General features: G+C 43.2%; 1 protein-coding gene across 3 annotated transcripts in view; it reads right to left on the bottom strand.

Annotated features, from left to right (window-relative positions):
* Nucleotides 1-21,983, bottom strand: part of SLC30A9 (solute carrier family 30 member 9) — a 1,654,027-nt gene that overhangs the window by 947,396 nt on the left and 684,648 nt on the right. For all 3 annotated transcript variants that reach the window (XM_044061511.1, XM_044061513.1, XM_044061512.1), the window contains one exon: nt 20,511-20,593. In XM_044061511.1, the coding sequence (XP_043917446.1) occupies nt 20,511-20,593 (83 nt within the window). The remainder of the gene's footprint in view (nt 1-20,510; nt 20,594-21,983) is intronic.

The following is a 21,983-nucleotide window of genomic DNA, read 5'->3' as shown; positions in this document are numbered from 1 at the left end:
GAATATTTAAATGCATGTGGGCCTTGTGCTGCTCCCAGGTACCTTAGACTATCTTCCCCAGATAATGCCCCTCCCCACCCTATCTGGGAACCATCCGTGGCTACCATGGCTTGGGGCTGAGGGGGGTGAAAGAGCAGCCCTGAGACACTAGGGGAGAACTGAGCCACCAGTAAAGGTCCATTTGCATGATTGGGTTATTAAAACCTTGTGCATCATTGGAAGATCCTGAAATGATCATTGAGTGGAAAGTAACCACTGGAGGATTCTCATATGGGAACGAGCTAGCGGGATTAGAACTACTGAAACTGCCAATTTGCCTAGCAACTGTAGAACTAGCTTGGCAGAAGCCCGTTTCTTTTTGATCAGTGCCCTGACATAATACTGAAGGTCGTGTACCCTGTCTTGAGGAAGATTTGCCTACAAAATGTTTGTGTTTATCTGAGCTCCTATGAATACCAAGGATTGTCAAGGCTCTAGTGCAGACTTTTCGTAATTTATTGTAGTGTGTAATCCCTGGCTTGTAGCAGAAGATACCTGGTCGGGGCAGTTATGAGCCAGTTATCCAGATATGGAAACACATGGAATACTTTGCATCTCTGGTGAGCTGCCACTATTTGGTGAACACTCTGGGGGCTGTAGTGAGTCCAAAGGGCAGAGCTCGAAACTGTAAGTGACTCGCCCCCAGCCAGAAGCACAAGAACCTTCTGGTTAGTCTGTCCATTAGAATATGGTAGTACGCATCTTGAAGGTGTATTGAGCACATCCAGAAATGGAAGTATCGACTGCAGTGTCACCATCCGGAACTTGGATTTTTGGACGTTTGCTCAAATTGCTGAGATCCAAAATGGGTCTCCAGTAACTAAAAAGAATCTTGAGTAAGTTCCGGATCCTATCTGGTCTGTGGGGACTTCTTGGATGACTCTTTATTAGCAACTTTTGAATTTCTAAGGTTGCGTGCTCTTCTTGACTGGGTGGAGCGTCTGGGACTGACTTGTTTACAAGAATGGGTTTGGAGAAAGGAATGAGATATCCCCTGGATATTATGTTCTGCACCCATCTGTTGGTAGTTATCTTTTGCTAGGTTTCTAGGTGCAGAGACAATCGCCCCCTGTTTCCAGAAGCGAGCAATCAGACACTCCTTCAGGTGCGCTGAAAGGGCCCTCCAAAGAAGGATTCTCTGGAGCCCTGGTTGTGTGGGCCTCCTCTGCCACGACAGCAGCGTCTTCCATTGTTGTCCCCCCCCCCTTTGCCCCTGGGGGAACTTTTACCCTGTGTGTCATGGAAAGACCTCTGGAATTTTCTGGACCACATCTTCCCTCTACCTCTCTGACCTTTACCTTCCTGTTCACACCTGGTGAGCTTTTCCTTCACTTTAGGCCCAAAAAGAAAAGAGCCATCAAAAGGGGTGTTAATGAAGAAGACTTGAAGGACTCCACGAAATTGCAAACAATCATCCAGGCCTGCCTCATTAGAGCAATACCTGAATGTACCACCCCACTCGTTCCATCTGTTGCATAAGATATGAGCCTCATGGAAGAGTTTACAACTGAATTGAGGGTGGCGTGCTGATCATTAACCTTATCTGCTACTGCATCAGCTACCGCTCCTTGGAGGGAGTCTAAGTTCCTTTAACAAGTCCCTCTGTAACCTATTAAAGTGGGTAAGGTAATTTAGACACCAAAATCCAAAGTTTGCTGATGAAAATACCTGCTTCCTATATCTATCATTCAACCTAGAGTCCTTATTAGAAGGATGTCTAGAAGAGTCCTTATTAGAAGGATGTCTAGAACACATAGCTCACAAAACCAGTGTGCCTAACAGTCACAGCCCTTAAGGCTAAACAACACACCTGATACACTTGTAATAGGTGACTATAATCAGGCACACTGATGTCCCGCTCACCAGGCTGAACAAGGAGAAGGTCACGGTGAGCTGCCTGTCGGGCGCTAGGATCTGCCACACAACACAAGCACTCAGGTCACTCCAAAGCAAGTACAAATATGACTCAGTCATTGTCCATGCTGGTGTGAATGACCTGAGACATACCTCCGTGGACTACATGAAAAGAGACAGAGGAGCTCTCTGAGCATGTAGCCCAGGCCGGTATGACCCTGAACTTGTGTAGCATCTTACCCTCACCAAGAATGATGCCACAATATGAAGACAAGATGATCAATTTCAACAACTGGCTTAAGTATTGGTGTCATTCAAAGGGGATCCAATGCCTGTCAGCCTGGGATGACATGCTTGACAAGCCACGATGGTTCGCTAGGGACGGCTTGCACCTGTCACCCCTGGGCTTCCGGATATTGGCAAAGGCTCTTGCTACCCCCATAGTGCCTTTTTTAGGCAAGGCTCAAAAGACAAACCCACCTCCATAGGTATCACAAGGGATAAGAAACTAAGAGTAATGCTACTCAACGCCAGAAGTCTAAACCTCAAGATGCACGCACTCGAAACTCTCCTTAGCGTGGAGAACATCGATATCTGTGCAGTAACAGAAACCTGGTTCAAGGCTCCCAAGAGCACCCCAGCACTACCAGGTTATACCTCATACCATGCTTTTCGGCCCCAAAACTTGGACCGAACCACAAAAGGAGGGGGAGTATCAATATTCGTCAAAGATACCCACACCTCCAGGTTGGTGGCACAGCAGGAAGCATCAGAGACTATCCATGTGCAACTAACAGTGGGTAAAACTGCCTTCCAGTTTATAGCCTCCTACAGACCACCCTCCCAAACCCAGGAACCCCACTCGGCCTTCCTAAGAACACTGGAAAATATGAAGGTCTCTCCAAACACCATTATACTGGGCGACTTCAACTACCCAAACATAGACTGGGAGCATTACTCTAGCTCCAACACCCTAGCCCAAAGGTTCCTAAAATTTATAAACTCAAATGCTATGGAACAACTTGTTAACACTCTCACAAGAGGGGAAAACATACTGGACCTGATCATCACCAACATGGGGACTCTATGCTCCAGACCAGAAGTGTATCCCTCACTGGTAAGATCAGACCATAAACTAATCTCACTGGATATTCACATCCCAACCCCACCCCCTGCCCAGAAAACCACAGTGAAAAACTTCTCTAAAGCAAATTTCACACTCCTCAAAACAGAGGTGGAATCCTTCAAAGCCCCCGGGCCTGTGGAAAATATGGCCCAGACTGCAGAATCCTTTATAAACGCATTCTATGAACACCTTCAGGAATGCATGGATCATGCGATCCCAAATAAAACCAAGACCCAATCCTCCAAAGGCAGACGTCTTGTCTGGTGGACCCCAGCCATAAACAAACTATACAATAGAAGGAGGAAGCTACTACATGATAGAGCAAAATCCCAAAAAAGGAAGGCATCTCTGATCAGTATTAGCAAAAAACTACGGGCACTCATAAAATTGTAAGGCCAGCTTCGAGAGAAAAACTGCACAGGACACTAAGGATTATCACAAGACTCTCTTTAGTTTTGTTAGGAACCTGGGTGGGAATTCCCAGATATGCTCAGAATTAGACCAAAATGACAAAAAATACACCGAACCCACAGACATTGCCAACATCCTAGCTGACAGGTTCAGCGCAAACTCCCCCCCCCACCAAAAGGGCAAATATCTATCCCAGCAGAGTGCTGCCCCCCCCCTGACATCTCAGATGCTCAGGTAAGAGCCGCCCTCTCCAAAGAAAAAAATACAGCATCAATGGGACCAAACGGTGTCCCGGGCTGCGTCCTACATGAACTCCAAGAAGAGCTAAACCCAAACATAAAACTACTGTTCAATCTCAGCCTTACTACAGGATATGTACCCCAAGAGTGGCGTACAGCAACAGTGGTCCCTCTCCACAAAGGTGGTGCCTCAACGGATCCTGGAACTATCGCCCCATAAGCCTGACTAGCTTGGTCTGCAAAGCTATGGAAAGGATCATCATGGACCTCATAAATAAAGATATTGGGGACCTACAGACACTGGATCCTACCCAGTTCGGCTTTGTTAAGGGCAGATCTTGCCTCTTAAACCTGGTCGATTTCTTTGAAACAGTCACCAAGGCCATTGATGAGGGAAGGTGGTCCACACAGCCTACCTGGACCTCGCAAAAGCCTTCGATACAATACCCCACTCGGGCATTATAGATAAGCTCACCAGCTTAAATATAAACCCCTATGTCACAAGATGGGTTGCAAACTGGATCAAGGACAGAACCCACATGGTTAGAATTGCTGGAGCCATGTCAGACTCCAAACCAGTTACAAGTGGCGTCACACAAGGCTCAGTCCTGGGACCTCTCTTGTTCGGTATATATTTCTCGGAGGTACAGGCCAACACGGAAGGACTGTGGCTGACCAAGTTCGCAGATGACTGCAAACTGGGCGCCATAATCAACTCTCCAGCCGACACAAGCATTCTCCAAAAGGGCCTCATAGAAACAGACAACTGGTGCCAGAGCCATGGCCTCAAGCTAAACGCCAAAAAGTGTATAGTCATCCCTTTGGCAAAACAAAGTGGCACAAATTACCACATAGGTGGTAATCCATTAAGTACAGAAGAAGTAATTAGGGACCTGGGGACCCAAGTTGATAGCAATCTCTCATTTGACAACCACGTGGCCAAAGTGGTTAGAAAAACATTTTATATAGCCCACCTAATCATGAAGGGATTCACATCTAGATCAGGGGAGGTCATTGTGCCTCTTTACTCATCCCTCATCAGGCCCATAATTGAGTACAATGCCCCTTTTGGGATGTACTTTACCAGACACCAGCAGCAACTGGAAAGACCCCAAAAGTACCTCACCAAGAGGATCAAAGGGCTCAAACAGATGCCATATGCTGCCCGGTTAAAGAAACTCCAGCTCTACTCAGTGGCACACCGCCTGCTCAGAGGCGATCTGTGCCCGACGTATAAAGCCACGTCCAACCCGGAATTAATGGACATGCTGCACCTCAGAAAATCCAAATCCCATCGAGCTACGCGCTCGAGAGACTTGAACCTCAGCAATAAAATAAATAGGACATGCTGGAGGGACAGATTCATAACCCAGAGGCTCCCTTCACTCTGGAATAAAATCCCAGTCCAGGTTAGGCAGAGTCCCTCATTGACTCTCTTCAAGAGGAATCTTGATGAGTGGATGGGAGATCGTAGGTTTACCCCGGGTATCACTTCTGTGTCACTGTAGACAGAGGCACAGTATACTAACCTCGAAAAAGGGCATAGCAAAATAAATTAATTTAAAATGGGTGGTGAAAGCCAAACACACTCAGGCTAAGCTTATAAATGCCCTAGGGCAGATAGCCTAGTATGAACCTATGAACCTATAAGAGATGGTCTCCAGTAGCTCCTTCTTAGTGGCTGCCATGACCATTGCATCGACTGCTACACTTTTCGTTAAAAAAGCCTTAACTTTTGGGAAAGTTATGTATTTGTTTGGCCTCCTGGGAGTAGGCTCTATGGTATCTGGGGTCTCCCAGGCCTTCTGAGAAATAAGGTCCATAAGTCTGTCAGAAGGAGGAGTCACCTAAGAGGTGGAAGGGTGAGACCCGAAAGCCTACAGGTAAATTGACTCCTCAGCTGAAGGGGGGATGGGCGGTCAGTTACCTCCCTGTTTTAATATTTCGAGGATGTCTTCAAAGAAGACATCTTCAGGAAGTGACCATGAGGACCCTTCAGCATCATCAGGGTCAGTATCTGATGTGCTAGACTCCTCAGGGGAGTCGAGATTCTTTCTCTTGCAGGTCCTCTTCCAAGGGACCTCCTCAATGGGATAATCTGTGAGGTTTCAGAAGAGGAGGGAGTCCCCTGGTGGACATCCTGAGGCCTGGGGTTTCCACGATCCTGTGGAAGGGTTAACTCAGAGGACAAAGACAACTCATCTAAGTGGGAGGAAGATCCGATGTAGATGGTGACTTTGACTTGGAAGAAGTCAAAACCCTCCTCATTACCTTAAAGGCAAACTGCCCCCGCTCGGAGTCCCCCAGATATGACATAGAAGTCAGAGCTGATGGTATCCGTGGCACCGGGGACAGAAGCTCTGGGGCCAAAGTAGGAACTGAAGACACCTGCACCGAAGCTCCAAGTGACAGAGTCGGATCTGGAGAGATCTGGGTTGGCTACGAGGATCCGACTGAAGAGTGTCGGGTCCTAGAGGTGTCCTGCTCCGACTAGAGGGAAACGCTCAGGAAAGATGTCTGCTCTAAGAGAACCGAAGGCCCTGGAGCTGACAGGGACACAATCTGGGGATCGGAATCTTCCGGCTCCGAAACCGAGGAATGGATTGGAGGAGGAATAGGAACCGGGGGGGGGGGGGGGTTGTGTCTGATCCAATTCCTTTGGGCTCGGATCCAGCAGAAGTTTGGCCAGGGCCGGAGTCTTCAGTAGCCTCTGCACAACCCTCTCCATGTCTTCATCAGATAAGCTCCTGGTAGACTGAGAAAACAATGTAGGGGATCTTGACTTGGCTAGTAGTGGAGATGGGAGCCATGAAGTAATCGGTTCTAGGGAAAGGGACTGGCTCCGTTGTCAAACCTCTTGGATCCGGTTGCAACTGTTTGCTCTGAAGAAACTGGTACAGCAGACAGTCGAAGAGTTTTAGAACATGGCTCCGATGAAGTTTTCGGAGCTGGAGAATGTCATTTTAGTGGTTTTTCAGAAATTTTTGGAGAGGACTTAGATGTAATAGCCTCAGAAAAAGGGATTTTCAATAAACCCTTAAAAATCAGTTTGTTTTTGCACTCCATAAGCACTCTTTGATTAAAGCCGTGGCATATGGAGCACTTTTCCTACAGCTGAAGAGGCCACAAGCAATACACACACACAAAGTGTGTGTATTGCTAAGGGGTATCTTCTTTCCACATTTTTAAATCAAAGTGGCTTCTCTTCCGGTTTTTGAGACATTGCCAGGGGAAACAAGAAGTAAGGAAAAATACAGAGAAACACACATGCACTCAAACACACTAGTTACAAGTACTGGCATAAATTTCTGGCATATGTATATGTATGGTGTGTGTGTGTTCATGCATACTTGCAAAAGCCTTCACTGGTGTGTCTTAATATCGCAGAGGCATTTTGCAGACCAGGTCAACTTGTATTGGATCAGAATATTGCAGAGACAGAGAAATGGAGAATATTTCAGCAACAGTACGATATTTTTATACAAGCAGCTTATTCTGACAAAGATGCATGCACCAAGGAATTCATTTTGTTAAACCTAGCTGGATCAGAGGCCATTGAAAGAGAACATTCATTTGTGTATGCACCAGCAGTATATGAAGGAGAAGGGAAAAGTCATATTGTTATACAGGCTGAATCAAGGGAAGACCCTGAGTGTTTGAAATGCAAATTCAAGGAAATCCGGAAGACAGACTTTTTTTCTTTTCTTTTTTTTTACTAATCGTCCTCTACATTGAATGGACGAGACGGGAGGAAAGAAAGAAAGGGGGAAAAAAGGGAGTACTGTCCTCTAATAAAAGACAGATGAGAGTTATACATCCTCTAACTAAAATGGGTGATAATGGGGGCAGGGAACACTCACTCAAATAATTTAAGCTATAAAGAGAGAGACAAAAGGTAAAAGGATAAATTTAAGCTAAATAGCAAAAATAGTTTTGAAATATTCAACACTTATCCCAGAGTTAGTGATAAGAGAAACCTCTTCGCTGTGCGGCAAACGAGATCTGAGGTGGTTGGGGAATTGCACAACGGGTAAGAAAAAATTACCACAAGCTAAGCTGAGGATCTCGTGCTGATTTAATGGCTGAGACAGATCCGATGGATTGGACCCGACCAAACAGTTAGAATAAAGAAGAGAATGACAACATCACATAGTTAGTTTTAAACATCATTTAACAAGTTTTTACCACAAAAGTAAAAGCATGCTCCCGTTTAAAAGTACATAAAAAATTATAAGATAGTCAACTAAATCACTTTTTCTTAGCTTAAAAGTTCATCTTTTAAAGAAAAAATAACTTTTCTGTGATAAAAGTCAAGTGGAAGTTTTTTTCCCTGACTGAACTTATCTGTCCAGCAATGGAACAGTGTTAGCCAGGTGTTGATCCTTGAAAACCTGTAGAAGAGCTCTCTCTTCAGCAGTATGAAAGATATGAAGGGCTTGACGCACAATCCTGACTTTTACTCAGCAACTCAAGCTGGCTAACAGTTTGGTACACGTAAGGTTCCCTGAAGTTTTGGAAGCAGGCCAGCTGTTATATCCTATGCAGGATATAATCCATATAACCATAGGCTACTGCAGCAGTGATCATAATGATTAATAGCAGCTGTGATGCAGTGGGCTGTTGAGCAGCAGGCACAGAACTAGTGTGCTTACCTCCAATCATCTCTTGACAGTACTTATTATGTGTGGTGCTGACTGGGATTTTTTTTTTTTTTTTTTTGGATTAAAATCTTAGAAGCCCCCCCCCCCACACACACACACACTCTAGTTTCAGTTTGTCAGGGTCTTCCCTGGTCCTGCTCAGTCTGTCTGCCACACAATTTTGCTCTGACAGAATGTACACTGCCTGTAGAGTGAGATTGTGCTGTGAAGCTATATCCCAAGCTAACGCGACTAGTCTGCAAAGGGGGCAAGACCTGGTTCCCCCCTTGCTTGTAGATATACCACATGACTGTGATACTGTCAGTAATAACTTGAAGAGGTGCAGGGGACCAAAGGTGATACAGAGAGTTGAGTGCCTTGATCTGAGCAAGCATTTGTTTTATATTTATGTGCTTGCATCTGTCCTTGGTGTCTCAATACCCTGTACTTTTATCCATCCTGAAATTGTGCCCCAAAGTCAAAGGCATCTGTGGAGAAGGGGATATCTGGATTTAGGTGGATTTGCTGTCTCCACCAAGTGATTTCTCTTCTCACAAACCCCAAAAATGGGATTTTGAAAGATAATGGGTGTTGGTGCAGGGACCAAAGAGATTTCAGATACCTGTATTATTCTCGTGTGGAGTCTTGTTAGGGGTATCATGAGAATCCTAGATGCCATGAGACCAAAATCCTGAGGTATTCTCTCGCAGTGACCAAAGTCTATGTAGAAAACTCTAGAAATAGATATAGATCTATTTTTTTCCTTGTAAAAGAAAAGCTCTTTGAACTGAGGTGTCTAGCAGAAAACCCGGGAACACAAGCCTGTGGTATGGAGTCAGAAAAGGCATCTGAATGTTCTCTTGGAATCCCAACTTGTGTAAGAGATCTCTCATCTAAGTGAGAGATTCCTGGCACATTAAAAAAAAAACTCTACAAAGAAAAGCAAGTTATCTAAATATGGAAAAATGTAGATATCCTGTAGCCTGCAAAGAGCTATAACTGGAGATGAACACTTTGTGAACCTCTTGGTGCAGTGGATAGTCCAAAGGCTAAGGCAGAGAAATGATATGATCCAGATACACAAAACCTAAAGAAACTCCTCAAGTCAGGATGAATAGGGAAGTGAAAAGCATCTTTTAAATCTACTCTTACCAGGAATCAGGAGGAAAGAAGGGGTAACAGGTTGAGAAGTGCCAGCATTTTGAACTTGGGCACCCTTCACAATTTGGTTTAGGAAAGCACGATCCACAACAGGTCTCCAAGCATTTTCTTTCTTTGGTATGTTGAAGGACAGGTGGAAATAAAGGAGTCTGGCCTGGCGGAAGAGGAATTACCCCCTGGAAAGGAGGAATTTCCTCCCATTGCCTTTTGTAATCTTAATGACTCTGAAACTCCAAATTGAGAAGTAGAGATTAAGAATTTTTTGGAAGGGAAAAGGAACTGTCAGATGGGGAGCAAGGCCTTAAATAGTCACTCTGACTTATTTATTGGCATTTGTTTACCGGGATAGTCCACTGGGCCATTGAGGGTCCATTTTCAGTGGAGGCCCAGGGAGAAAAGCTCCAAGTATACATTACATGTAACAAATAAAAACAATTTTTGGAACGGGTATTCCATTTGGAAACCACTTGCCATTTCGTCTTACATATCTGCTTGCCATCATTTTGCTGAGACAGTTTGTTTTGTTTCATGTCAAAATTGGATGGATGAAGGGTTACAGAATCCCATAGAAAATCTGGAAAAGGAAGGCTGAAAAATCGTAGAGAGGTCCCCTGTATCACTTTACCTCCATCATCACACTTTATTTGATAACAAGTGCACTAGAGAGATGAAAAACAAAATCTCTATCCAAAGGAGAATTTAAAACCTCATTTTTGGAAGGGAGACGGAACTGTCTGGGGGCGATTTTCCTTAACCAATTATTCTCACTTATTTATTGGCATTTGTTTACCAGGATAGTCCACTGGGCCATTGAGAGCCCATTTTCAGTGGAGGCCCAGGGAGAAAAGCTCCAAGAATACATTACATTACATGTAACAAATAAAAACAATTAATATGAATTGTACAAGCTAAGTAGAACAATTACAAGAACAAGTTCCTTTTTGGACTGCTATTGTTTTTTTGCAAGAGGGGTATTCCGTTTGGAAACCACTTGTCATTTCTTCATAAATGTCTGCTTGCCACCATTTTGCTGAGACTGTTTTGTTTCTTGCCAAAATTGGATGGATGAAGGGTTAGAGAATCATGAAGAAAATCTGGAAAAGGAAGGCTGAAAAATCTTAGAGAGGATCCCTTTATCAACTTACCCCTATCGTCGCACATTTTTGATAACCACTGCACCAGAGGGATGAAAAAAGTACAGTTTTGTACCTACCATAAATGTAGATGTTCGAAGATCCACATTGCTGCAGTCCTTACATATGGGTAGTCCGCTGTCCTCGGTCGGCCCGAATACCAAAGTATTAGGCTGGGCCGGTCAAAACTGACATCAGGATGTCAGGGTACAAAAGCCATGACACCAAACATTTCCTCAGTCTTTTCTTGCCCCAGATGTCAGAAGGCCCTAACAAGAAAGGCCACAGCCAAAACCAGCAAAACTAACCAACCACCTGCACTAACCATATTTACAATATGTACAACACAAACCACACCACCACCTTCAACAACAGAGGGAAGGAGGGAGGTAAGTGGACTGTAATGTGGATCTTGAACATCTACATTTATGGTAGGTACAAAACTGTACTATGTTCTTCATCTCACATTGCTGCAGTCCTTACATATGGGTAGAATCCCAAAGCAGAGGTAAGGAAGGATGGCAAAACTATAAAGCATTAGGAGCTGCCAAAATGCCCTGTAAAATTGCAGTGGCAAATCCAGCCCTAGATTTAGAGTAAAGTGGAAGGTGGTAATGCTTAGAGAAAGTATGCACTGAACTCCAAGTAGCTGCTTCCAAAATATCTTTAGTAGCCACCAAAAGCTGTAGAAGTGGCAGTAGCCCTAGTGGAATGGGGCCTAATCCCAGCTGGAATCTCCTTACCATGATGGGAATAACAGAAAGCAATACAAAACCAATCCACTTAGAAATAGTTTGTTTTGAAACAGGTTTGCCCTGAGAACCCAAAGCAAAAGAAACAAACAACTGCTGAGACTGCCTGAACCCTTTAGTTCTGCTCAAATAATACCGCAACTGTCTGTGTATATCCAAAGTGTGCAAAATCCTTTCCCTTTATTTTGGGGTTTGCATAAAAAGTAGGCAAATGAATAGTTTGGTTTAAAGCCACACTAGAAACCACTTTAGGCATAAAAGAAGGGTTAGTACGCAAAGACACCCTATCCTTGTGGAAAATTAAGAAAGGCTCAACTGCCATAAGGGCCTGTAATTCAGAAACCCTTCTCACAGAGGTTATGGCCAACAAAAAAGCAGTCTTCCATGATAAATATTTCAACTCTGCCGATGCTGCAGGCTCAAAAGGTTGTAGAGTGAGCTTCTCCAACACAAAATTGAGATCCCAAGCAAGAGTAGGAGCTCTACGTGGGGGTCTTATATTCTTTGCCCCTCTAAGGAATTGCTTAAACAAAGGCTGAGAAAATAATGGTGGGTCACAGTCATAGTGAGCAGAAATTGCTGCAGCATGAACCTTTATAGAGGAGAAGGACAAACCTTTGTCCAATAACTCAGTAAGGTATTGAAGCTAACACTTAAATTAGGTTTAGAAACATCAAAGTCCTTTGCTGTACACCAAAATAAAAATCTCCTCCATTTAGTACTAGGCCTTCTGGCCTCCAAAATAACATTCAAAACTTGTTGTGGAAGCTGAGACCCTCCAGGGTTTAAAACAGAATATGCCAGGCTGTCAGGTGTAGAGAATGAAGTTTGACATTTAGTAAATGACTGTTCTCCTGAGACAGCAGGTGAGGAATCGCAAAGGCCATGGAGGCTCCTGTACCAGACTTCTCAGTAATGGGTACCAGTGCTGTCGAGGCCAATCTGGAGCTATTAAAATCATGTTTGGCTTGTCCTGTCTGACCTTCAGCAGTACCTTTGGGAGGAGAGGCAGAGGTGGAAAGGCATACACGTGAAGATTGCTCCAATTGAATGAGAGCATCCACTTTCCAAGCTGTGGGATGAAACCTTTTGTGCAAAACTTTGGCAGCTGGTAATTTAGTGGAGAAGCGAACAGATCTATGTCTGGAGTTCCCCATAACACTGTCAATCTCTGAAATACATGAGGATCCAATTTCCACGGGATCCATAATTTGTCTGCTCAACACATCTGCTAAGGAGTTCTGTGCTCCTGGCAGAAACCTTGCCTGAAGATTTAGCTGTAAACTGAGAGCAGTCTCCCACAAAATCATTGCTTGTCTGCATAGAGGATAAGAATCGTTCCCCTTGCTTGTTGATGTACCACATGACAGTTGTGTTGTCTGTTTGAATCAACACCTGCCCTGGAAGAAGTAAACTTGAAAGCTATCAATGCAAATTGGACTGCTAACATCTCCTTCAAGTTGATATGTAGATGTTGAAGTCTGGCAGGCCAAGTGTCTTGTACCCATTTTCCATTTAGATGAGCTCCCCAAGCTTTGTCTGAGGCATCTGTCGTTAAAATCTGACCTCTGGCGGGTCACAGAGAGTCCCTTGTTTAGGTGACATTCCTGAGCCCACCACAAAAATTCCTTTTGAATGCAAGGTATTATCTGAATGACAGTGTCCAAATCTTGGCAGTGCTGTGTCCATACATTCTTGAGATACCACTGTAGCTTCCTCATATGCAGTTTGGCATTGGGAAGTACCAGAATACAAGATGCCATGAACCCCAAGGCTTGAAGGACTGTCCTTGCAGTCAGCCTGGACTGACGAGACAATAGGTGGAAGTAAAAGAAAGATTCTTTTGTTTGTCCGGGGTCAAAAGGCCATCTGGGATGCTGTATTCAGTCTCACACCCAGAAAGCACATGTCCTGAGAGGGTACTAGACTGGACTTTATTTCGATTCACAGAATACCAGGCATCTTAACACTGCCATCACATACTGTAAATGATGAAGAAGGGTCGTCCTTTTTTGGGCCAGAATCAGGCAATCGTCCAAATAAGGATAGATTTGTATTCCTCTTAGCCTGAAGAAAGCTACCACTGGAGCTAGACCTTCTTCGTGACTCTGGGGGCGCAGTAGAGCAAAAAAAGGGTAGATGAGAACTGAATGTGAGTCCCCCCCCCCCGAAAACGCAGATACTTCCTGCAACTGGGCCTGATAGGAACATGAAGGTAAGCTTCCTTGAGATCCAGAGTCACCATCCAGTGATCTTTGCCCAGCAGAGGTAAAAGCTGTTGTAACGTCAACATTTTGAACTTGGGAATGTCCAATGTGTTGAGGATAGATAAATCCAAAATTGGTCTCCACGTGTTTCCTTTCTTTGGTACTAGAAACAGGCGAGAATAAAATCCTAGGCCCACTTCTGGCAGAGGGACCCTATTTGAAGTAGAAGAGAAATTTGTTTGTGAGCCTCTAGTCTTTGCTGAGGAGGAACGTCCAGCATGCCTTTGAAAGGAGGCAAGGTATGGAAATAAAACTTGTAACCCTGGTGTATGATATCCAATACCCATTTGTCTTGGGTAATCAACATCCAATTTTCCTTGAAGAGTGCTAACCTTCCTCCCAAAGGTGCTGCCAGGCAAGAAGGATCTGGCAGCTGAAAAAGTAGGTCATTGGGCCTGTTAGGACTGGCCCCTGCCCTCACCAAGATTGTGCAGGTGAACTCCCTGTTCTAGGTCTGAAAGAACTCTGAGCTCTGCCCCTACCACGTCTAGATCTACCCCTAGACTGAGAATCATAAGAAGGATCCTTAGCAGGCCAATTCCTACTAAACTGAGGCTGAACTTGCAAAAATCTTTAACAGCCTGCATAGACTTAGCCTTGTCTTCCATTTTCTTCAAGACTGACTCCACAGGTGAACCAAACAACACATCAGACTGCAAAGGAGCATCCAAAATCCTTGTCTTAACATGGTCAGATAAATTCTGATCCTTCAGCCAAAGAACTGAGCCAGTGGCAGCCACCCTAGACGAGGCCTGCACAGCATCAAAACCACACTGTAATGAATGCTTACCCACCTGTTCAGAGACATGCACCAAATCTTGTAATTCTTTACACTCAATGCCTTCCGCCAGAGCATCCACCTTAGACTTCAATTGAGAAAGAAGAAAGTTTTGATATTTCAACATATGAAACTGGCAATTCAAAGCCCTCATAGCTAAGGTAGAAGATGTATAGACCTTCTTTCCCCATCTATCCAAAGCTCTGGCTTCTTTATCTAGAGGAACCGGATTTTTTACAACAGAGGCCTTGACACCCTTAGGTCCCTGACTAATAGTTTCTGGGTCCCCCTGGGACTCTTATAAAGATATTTATGAGCCTCAGGCACCCTGTAATATCTATCCGGTTTAACAAGAGCAGGAGGCAGAGAATCAGGATTAAGTGAAGCCTCTGCAAACACATCTTCCACAACATCCAGAACAGGGGGTATAGCCAAGGGCCTATGCTGGGGTAACAGCAAAATTCCCTAAGCCTTTTCCTAGAATCAGAGAAGTCCTGACCTTCCCACTTAAAATGTTCCCTCATAGAATGAAGTGTCTCTGAAAACGAAAAATCCTCTGGAGGAGAAGCAGAAGGAGTGGAATCATCTGCATCAGAATCAGAATAAGGAGAGTACTCCTGCAAGTCTTCAGCTGAAGACTCTGAAACATCCAAGCCTGCTCAAAACTTCCCAACTCTGGCTCCACCCTAGGCCTCTTATCAGGAGGGGCAAAGAACCTCTAATCAGAGTAATCAAATCTTCTGCCATTTTAAGCATGTGCTTCTTAGGCACAGACCCTGCTGAACTAGGAGTGACACCAACAGAAGCTAAACTGGCCTGCCCCTGGGAGAAGCCTTGGAAACAGAAGGAGAAGGCCTAACCACCCTAGGAAGGGAGGGAGTACAGTAACTTGAGAAGCCCTTCAGCCTGACCTGCCTCCTGAGAGACCACCTCCTGCAAAATCAAAGTCTCCCCTGAGACTCCAGAGAAGTCTCCATCGAACCACCGGTTCCACCATCTTGCCTGGGTTTAACTGCTTTGTCTTTGCGCTTCTCAAGAAGCCGGCGCCGGAGAATCCGGGGGCATATTATACTTGCCCCGCTTCCCGAAGCCCAGCCTAGCACAATCTAACCTTCGCTAATAGTGCTTATTGAACCTAGCACAAAAGCGACACCCAACAACGTCAGGCCCCAAACAAGGAATACACAAAGAATGATAATCCCTATGCGGTATCTGTTTCCCACAAGAAATACAGTTATTCACTTTTTCCGACATCCGTAAAACACTGAGGCAAGAAAAACCAAAATATTCCCCAACGGGTATACTTAGCAACTTGTCTGAAACTCCAAATTAAAATTTCAGAACACCGAACGGCACTTGCAACGCTGCTTCTGCATCGGACCATGCGGCAAAAGACTGAGGAAATGACGCCGTCATGCGCTTTTGTACCCTGGCGTCCTGATGTCAGTTTTAAGCGCTTTGACGGCGTCAATATCTATTTTTATATTCGGACCAGTTTTAAGCGCCTTTGACCGACGCCAGCCTAATACTTTGGTGGTACACGAGGACAGCGGACTACCCATATGTAAGGACTGCAGCAATGTGAGATGAAGAACATCAAAATCTCTATCCACAGGAGACTAAAATCTCATTTTTCACATCATCTATGAGGTTCTGAGAATGTAGCCAGGCAAACCTCCTCAATGCAATACCAGTAGTCATGGCTCTGACAGAATCAACGGGAGTCATACACACACTTAAAACAATGAGCTGTGACTTGCAAAATGAAATAAATTAAACCATTTAAAACACATCTCTCCTCACAAAAAGAAAAATGCAGACAAAACATTATTAATACTGTCACAATTAGAATAAACTTTAACATATGAGCTCGACAATTCAAAATTCTGAAAATCAAAGTTGCAGAAGTATACACTTTTTCCCCATAATTATCGATTTTCCCATCTTTGTCAAAAACTGTAGGATTGGAATTAACCAAATGTTTACCAGCAGTAAGATTAACTAAAGCTATAGCTGCTGCATCTGGTCTGGGATGAATGTATTAAAACCTAAAATACTGAAGAACGTTATACAATCTATCAGCCTTTTTATGCGCAGCAGGCTATCATGAAAACTGATGGCAGTGACACACACATCCTCCAATGCTGACAGCACTGAAAGAATAGGTGAAGGTTCTGCAAATTCCATTTTTAACAGCTCACAGTATTTTCTAAGGGGCTGAGAACATCGCTGTCCTCCCACTGAAAACACTAGCACATTCTGTAAACAGTTTCAGAGAAAGAGAACCCCAACAAGGGAATCAGATAATGTGCAGTCATCTGAATCAATAATCTGAGGAGAAAACCTTGCATCTGTTCCTTCATCTTCATGTCCAGATCCAGAATCCTGAATCCCTTCAGAAAGAGAGGCATTCCTATTTCTTTTACCAGAAAACACCTTATAAGAAGGATTAATATCCTGAATTAGACCTTGAGCCAAATCTAGTGAACTACTCCTGGCTAAAGAAATTTGAGGAGAAAATACATGTGTAATTTTCAGTTTCTTTTGACAAGAAAATTGAGGCCAGAGTTGTTAATGGCAGCAGCAGCTTCCTCAGGTATGGTCATAATATTCTGACACAACAGGAAAGCCTTCCTTGTGCCCTCTTCCACGACTGAGAAAAGTGGCTCTCCCTTGCCACTGAGAGGACCCCAGTAGTTGCAGAAGACATGGCTAACCTCCAGTCCATACTGGCTGTAGGTGCTACACCAGAAGGATCCAGGGTAAAAGAGGAGTGGTCTGAGGAATCAGTTTTGGTCACAGCAGAGTCGCACACAGATAGCTGAAGCAAACAGCTGGTCTGCGGTGATGGCAAAGGCCATTTGCTTAGCTTTTTCTTTTAGTGGCCAAAAGAAGGACCATCTTTGATCAAGCCATAATCATGCCCCTTTCCTGGAAAAGAGCAGCAGAAGTCTGTCAAATTTTAAAGTTGTTTATAGTCATTTTTTCATTAAAAAAAACATACAGTAAAAAGAATTTCAATCTTCTTTGCCAGCCTCAAAATGTAAAAGTAAAATAAACACAATTTCTCATCAGAACAAAAGGTTTTCAACTGACAGGAACTGTTCCCCCATTTTAACAGTCAGTTAAAAGACAGACTCATAGATTTAAAAAAAAAAAAAAACTTCCTAAGCAGGAAGGTACATTCAAACAATAAATTGTAAATGTGGAAGATTTTTTCCAAAAGGAAATTTTCTGCCCAGCTAAGAAACAGCACAAGCAGATAGTCACTCCTTGAAATCCCACAGCGGAGTTCTCCCTTTGGCAGCAGGAACACTCTGAAGGGCTTAGCACTCAAACCTGTCTTTTTAGGCAGCTCAGCTTTGCCGCCTAATGGTTTGAGTATGTGGAATGTGCCCTGAAGCTTTGGAAGGGGGACAGCTGTTCTATCCTTTGCCGGGTATAACACATATGTATAGCTAAGGTTACTGCAGCAGTGATCGATAGTTTCACATGTCTAAACTTTATCTAATTGGACTTGATGTTTTACAGTCCTCTCATTTACTCAATAACATTGTTGCTGTTCTTCATTATCATATCTGTCTCCCTCAACACCAGACTCTGCTTCAAGTCCAAAGTACTGTTAATTCTTCCAGTCAGCTCCTGAGCATTTTTTCTATCAATTCAAACATAGTCCTTTGGAACAATGGAAAAGATTTCACTGGTAAAATCTCTATGAGCTTTACTATCATCAGAAGATCGAGAAGCAGTCTCTTCTAGCAAGCTGGTGCACTTTTTTGGCTATTTTTTTCTTCAACAATCTAATCTGCACCCAACATTATCTTTGAACGGGTTCCTATGACTTCATCGAACTGTCTATTCACCGACACTCACCTCTTCGACACCAAACCATCGACGTCCATATCATCGACAATTCCGGCAAGCAATCTTCCCCCTCACAGGACCCATGGTAGCGCTTGTTCCTGTGTTACAACGATCAGGTTTTACGTGATTCCATATAATTTACCTTGAAAGCGCTACCATGGGTCCTGTGAGGGGGAAGATCGCTTACCGGAATTGTCGATGATATGGACGTCGATGGTTTGGTGTCGAAGAGGTGAGTGTCGGTGAATAGACAAGTTCGATGAAGTCATAGGAACCCCTTTGAACTTCTAGGAAAATACTCTGAAAACAGCTGGATATAGCAACTTGAATCTCATACCTGCTTCTTGACTTGGTTCTCTGCTGCATGGTGGTGTACAGTGAACACTCCTTTTCCCCCAAACATCTGGTATCCCAGGTTTTAGTACTTTTCCCTTCTGCCACAGTTTTGTCAGAAGCATCTCTTTCTACTGGCATGACTAAGTCTGTTTTTTTTTTAATACAGGACTCTGCTGCCTTTTTATGGTTAGATTTGAAGTGTACACATGATATGCCATCTCTTTTTTTTTTACATAGGTTAATCTCAATTAACAAATCCTGTTGTGGAACACCAGCTAACTTGCTTATCTGTTCTTTCATAAAAATAAATGCAGTCTATTCCCTCCCATTTCTCTGGTATAATAAAATATCAGGTTTTCTGCATGCACTGTCTGTTAGCTCTAATACTTTTGAAAAAGCCCTTCTTGAGAAACCTCATGTAATCAACATTTCTTTCATCTTCTGATTTTACAGTTTTATTAGTTCATCTGGAGAGCTCCTTAAAGATTCTTCTAGCTTTTCCTAGCCTTTTGTAATTTGACTTAATATATTCCTCCAGTGTCTTGCTTATTTTAAACATGTCTGAGTGCATTTGGTCCTGTAAATTACTGGAAGTCATCTCCTGTACTAAAGCTAAACCTTAAACTGCTATCTACTGAACAGTTGCAATGTTCTTCATTCACAGCCACAGTTTTTATTTCTCCTTTTCTGGTTGACTGTCTCCTGCTTTCTCTAAATGTCTTCTTTGACAGCATTCAGGCTGTGTAATTTACTAGACAGTAACCAAATTTTACCCAAACTGATAATCTGTGGTGTTTTCACACAGAAAGCTTTTGTCAACTTATTACTCAATGAGAAGCAAAGTGCGTTGAGAAAATGACAAGTGGCAAATTAAATAGCACCCCTACCTTCAATGTTAAGATCCACTGATGACAATGGAGATGCAGAGCAGCACATACTAAGTTTTGCAGCTGCCTGTCTTTGATGCATGGTGTACTTGGTTGACATCTTTCACCATGTACGGATAGTCTTTGAGCTCTCCCTGTATTAAGTCCCAAACCATGAAAGCAAGTGTAGAAGACCAAGAACAGTTACAGTGCCATTAATGCCCTAAGCAAATCAAGTATGACATGCTACATTTCATGGCATCAAAGCATTAGTTATCCTTGTTTCATCCATGCAAATGTAAAACCGGCCATGTTCACAGTATTTCAACAACTACACCCAACTGGGATGAAGTCAGACTAAGTTTCAAACTACTGGCTACAAGAGAACAGGAATATTAACTCAGTGCAACTATGTGGTTTATAGTTTACTTTTAAAGGAAACAACTGGAAATAAACTCAGCACAATTTAAGGTATCCTCAACATTTTGTGTTTTTTTTAAACTGGCATCCATTTGGGAAGCAAATGTGCTTTATGAAATTCTGGGCTTTAAGCTGTGAACATGTACAAAAAGGCAGACAAATTGTAAATTGGGTGACTTTTTCAGGTAAAAAAAATACATTATTCACTTTCTGATCTGAGCTAATACAATTTTGAGGTTTCCACAGCAAAACTGTTTCTGACAGTGACTCCCAATACCTCTGATGGTAATTAAACAGCATTTTAAGAATTTTGTGTGTGCTACATACAGTGACCACTGACAACATCATAGCAGTGTTCTCTGTCTAACAGTGTATCCTGGACTTCACTTTTCTCAGTGCCAGAGTCCTTTTGATAAATGTATCTTTCAATAATGAAAGCTCAATTTCAGTAATCTATTTAATCACACAGGAAAGGATATAAGCATTTTCAACTACAAAATGTGCGACATTATTTAAAAACACACTTTATTAACCATTCGTTAGAGAATAGACATACACATACTGTACAACTCAGCCATCTGCCAAACTGACACAAATATGTTCCTAAATGAGAAATATACTTACTTTCTTTATATTCAATCTCTATTTCTTTCTGTCTCTTCCTTTCTCTGTTAAGTGCTTCTAAGCTTCCCCACACTTCTAGAGCTCTAGGTAGAAAGAAAAAAAAGAAGTTATGTACTTACCATAACATTCCATGTTTGCAGTCCATCTCGCCTATATTCTTGCTGGATGGGTTCGGAGCCGATATTCGGTTCTGACTCGGCCTATACTAAAGCTTGAGAGCTTTTTACTGGCTCGAGGCTAGCCCCTATCCCATGGTGCCTCATGGCAATTCCCCAGATCTAGTTTACAAGAAAGTAATAAATACTTATCAGGTAATAATAATAAGAAAGAACTTGTAAAATACAGGAAGGGATTAAAAACATAATCCATTCCAGGTGGACAATAAAGAGAAAATCAAGCAGCCCCCAAAAAAGGTCCACTAGATCCCCCAGAAACGGGAAGGGGGTTGGAGGGAGGGACGCAAGAATATAGGCGAGATGGACTACAAACATGGAACATTATGGTAAGTACATAACTTCTTTATGTTATGTAGTCCTATCTCGCTGTAATTCTTGCTGGATGGGACAGTGTCCCTAGCACCTTTATTCCAGGTGGCTCAAGCAAAGAGACACTTCAGCACAGTGGACCCCAAAGGATGACCTGTCCTGGGAGGCCAAATCCAATTTGTAATGAGTGACAAACATATGTGGTCTTGCCCAAGTAGTTGCTGCACAAATAGTATCAATTGGGAGCCTAGATCTAAAGGTGCATGAAGTAGCTACAGCCCTAGTAGAGTGACCTTTAGCTTTTAACGGTAATTGTCTACCAGCTTGTTGATAGGCAAAGGATATGCAATCCGAAAGCCATTTTGAAAGAGTAATTTTTGAAACAGGTAAGCCTTTCCTTTTGTCAGAAAAGGAAACAAAAAGTTGATCAGATTTCCTGAATTCTTTGGTCCTGTATATATAGAATCTGAGTATCGTCTGGACAAAATAGGAAATACAGTCTCGATGTCATGCAAAACCTTCGGTACCGAAGACTGTTTCGGAACCTATGGAATAGACTGCACCGAAGATGAAGCAGTCTCAGAACCGGAACTCCTTGGTTCCGACGCTTCAGACTTTTTGGTCAGCTCCAAAGTCGGGGTCGATGATTTTCTCTCTGAAGATTTTGGAGCTGCCTGACCAAGTTCCAGCTGTTCCTGGAAGGAAATGGTCATGAGACCCCTGGCAATAAGCTTTCTCTTCCTTTCGTTTAACACTCTTATACTAAAAGAATGACAGAAGGTGCAAAGTTCCTGTAAATGGGCTTCGCCCAGACAATATACGTAACTGGTGTGGCTGTCTGTAAGAGACATTTTCTGCGCACACCTGCCACATTTTTTGAAGCCCGAAGGGCGATGATTCTTATGATCCTTATCTTTATCTTTAGAGATAGTTAAAGACTAAAAAATAAAGGTGTAAGGAAGAAAAAAAGTTTTTTTTTGTTTTTTTT

This window comes from Protopterus annectens, chromosome 2.part0 (assembly GCF_019279795.1).
Source record: "Protopterus annectens isolate FY-2018-M chromosome 2.part0, PAN1.0, whole genome shotgun sequence".
Taxonomy (NCBI): Eukaryota; Metazoa; Chordata; order Ceratodontiformes; family Protopteridae; genus Protopterus; species Protopterus annectens.
This window is presented reverse-complemented; position numbering and strand designations above follow the sequence as displayed.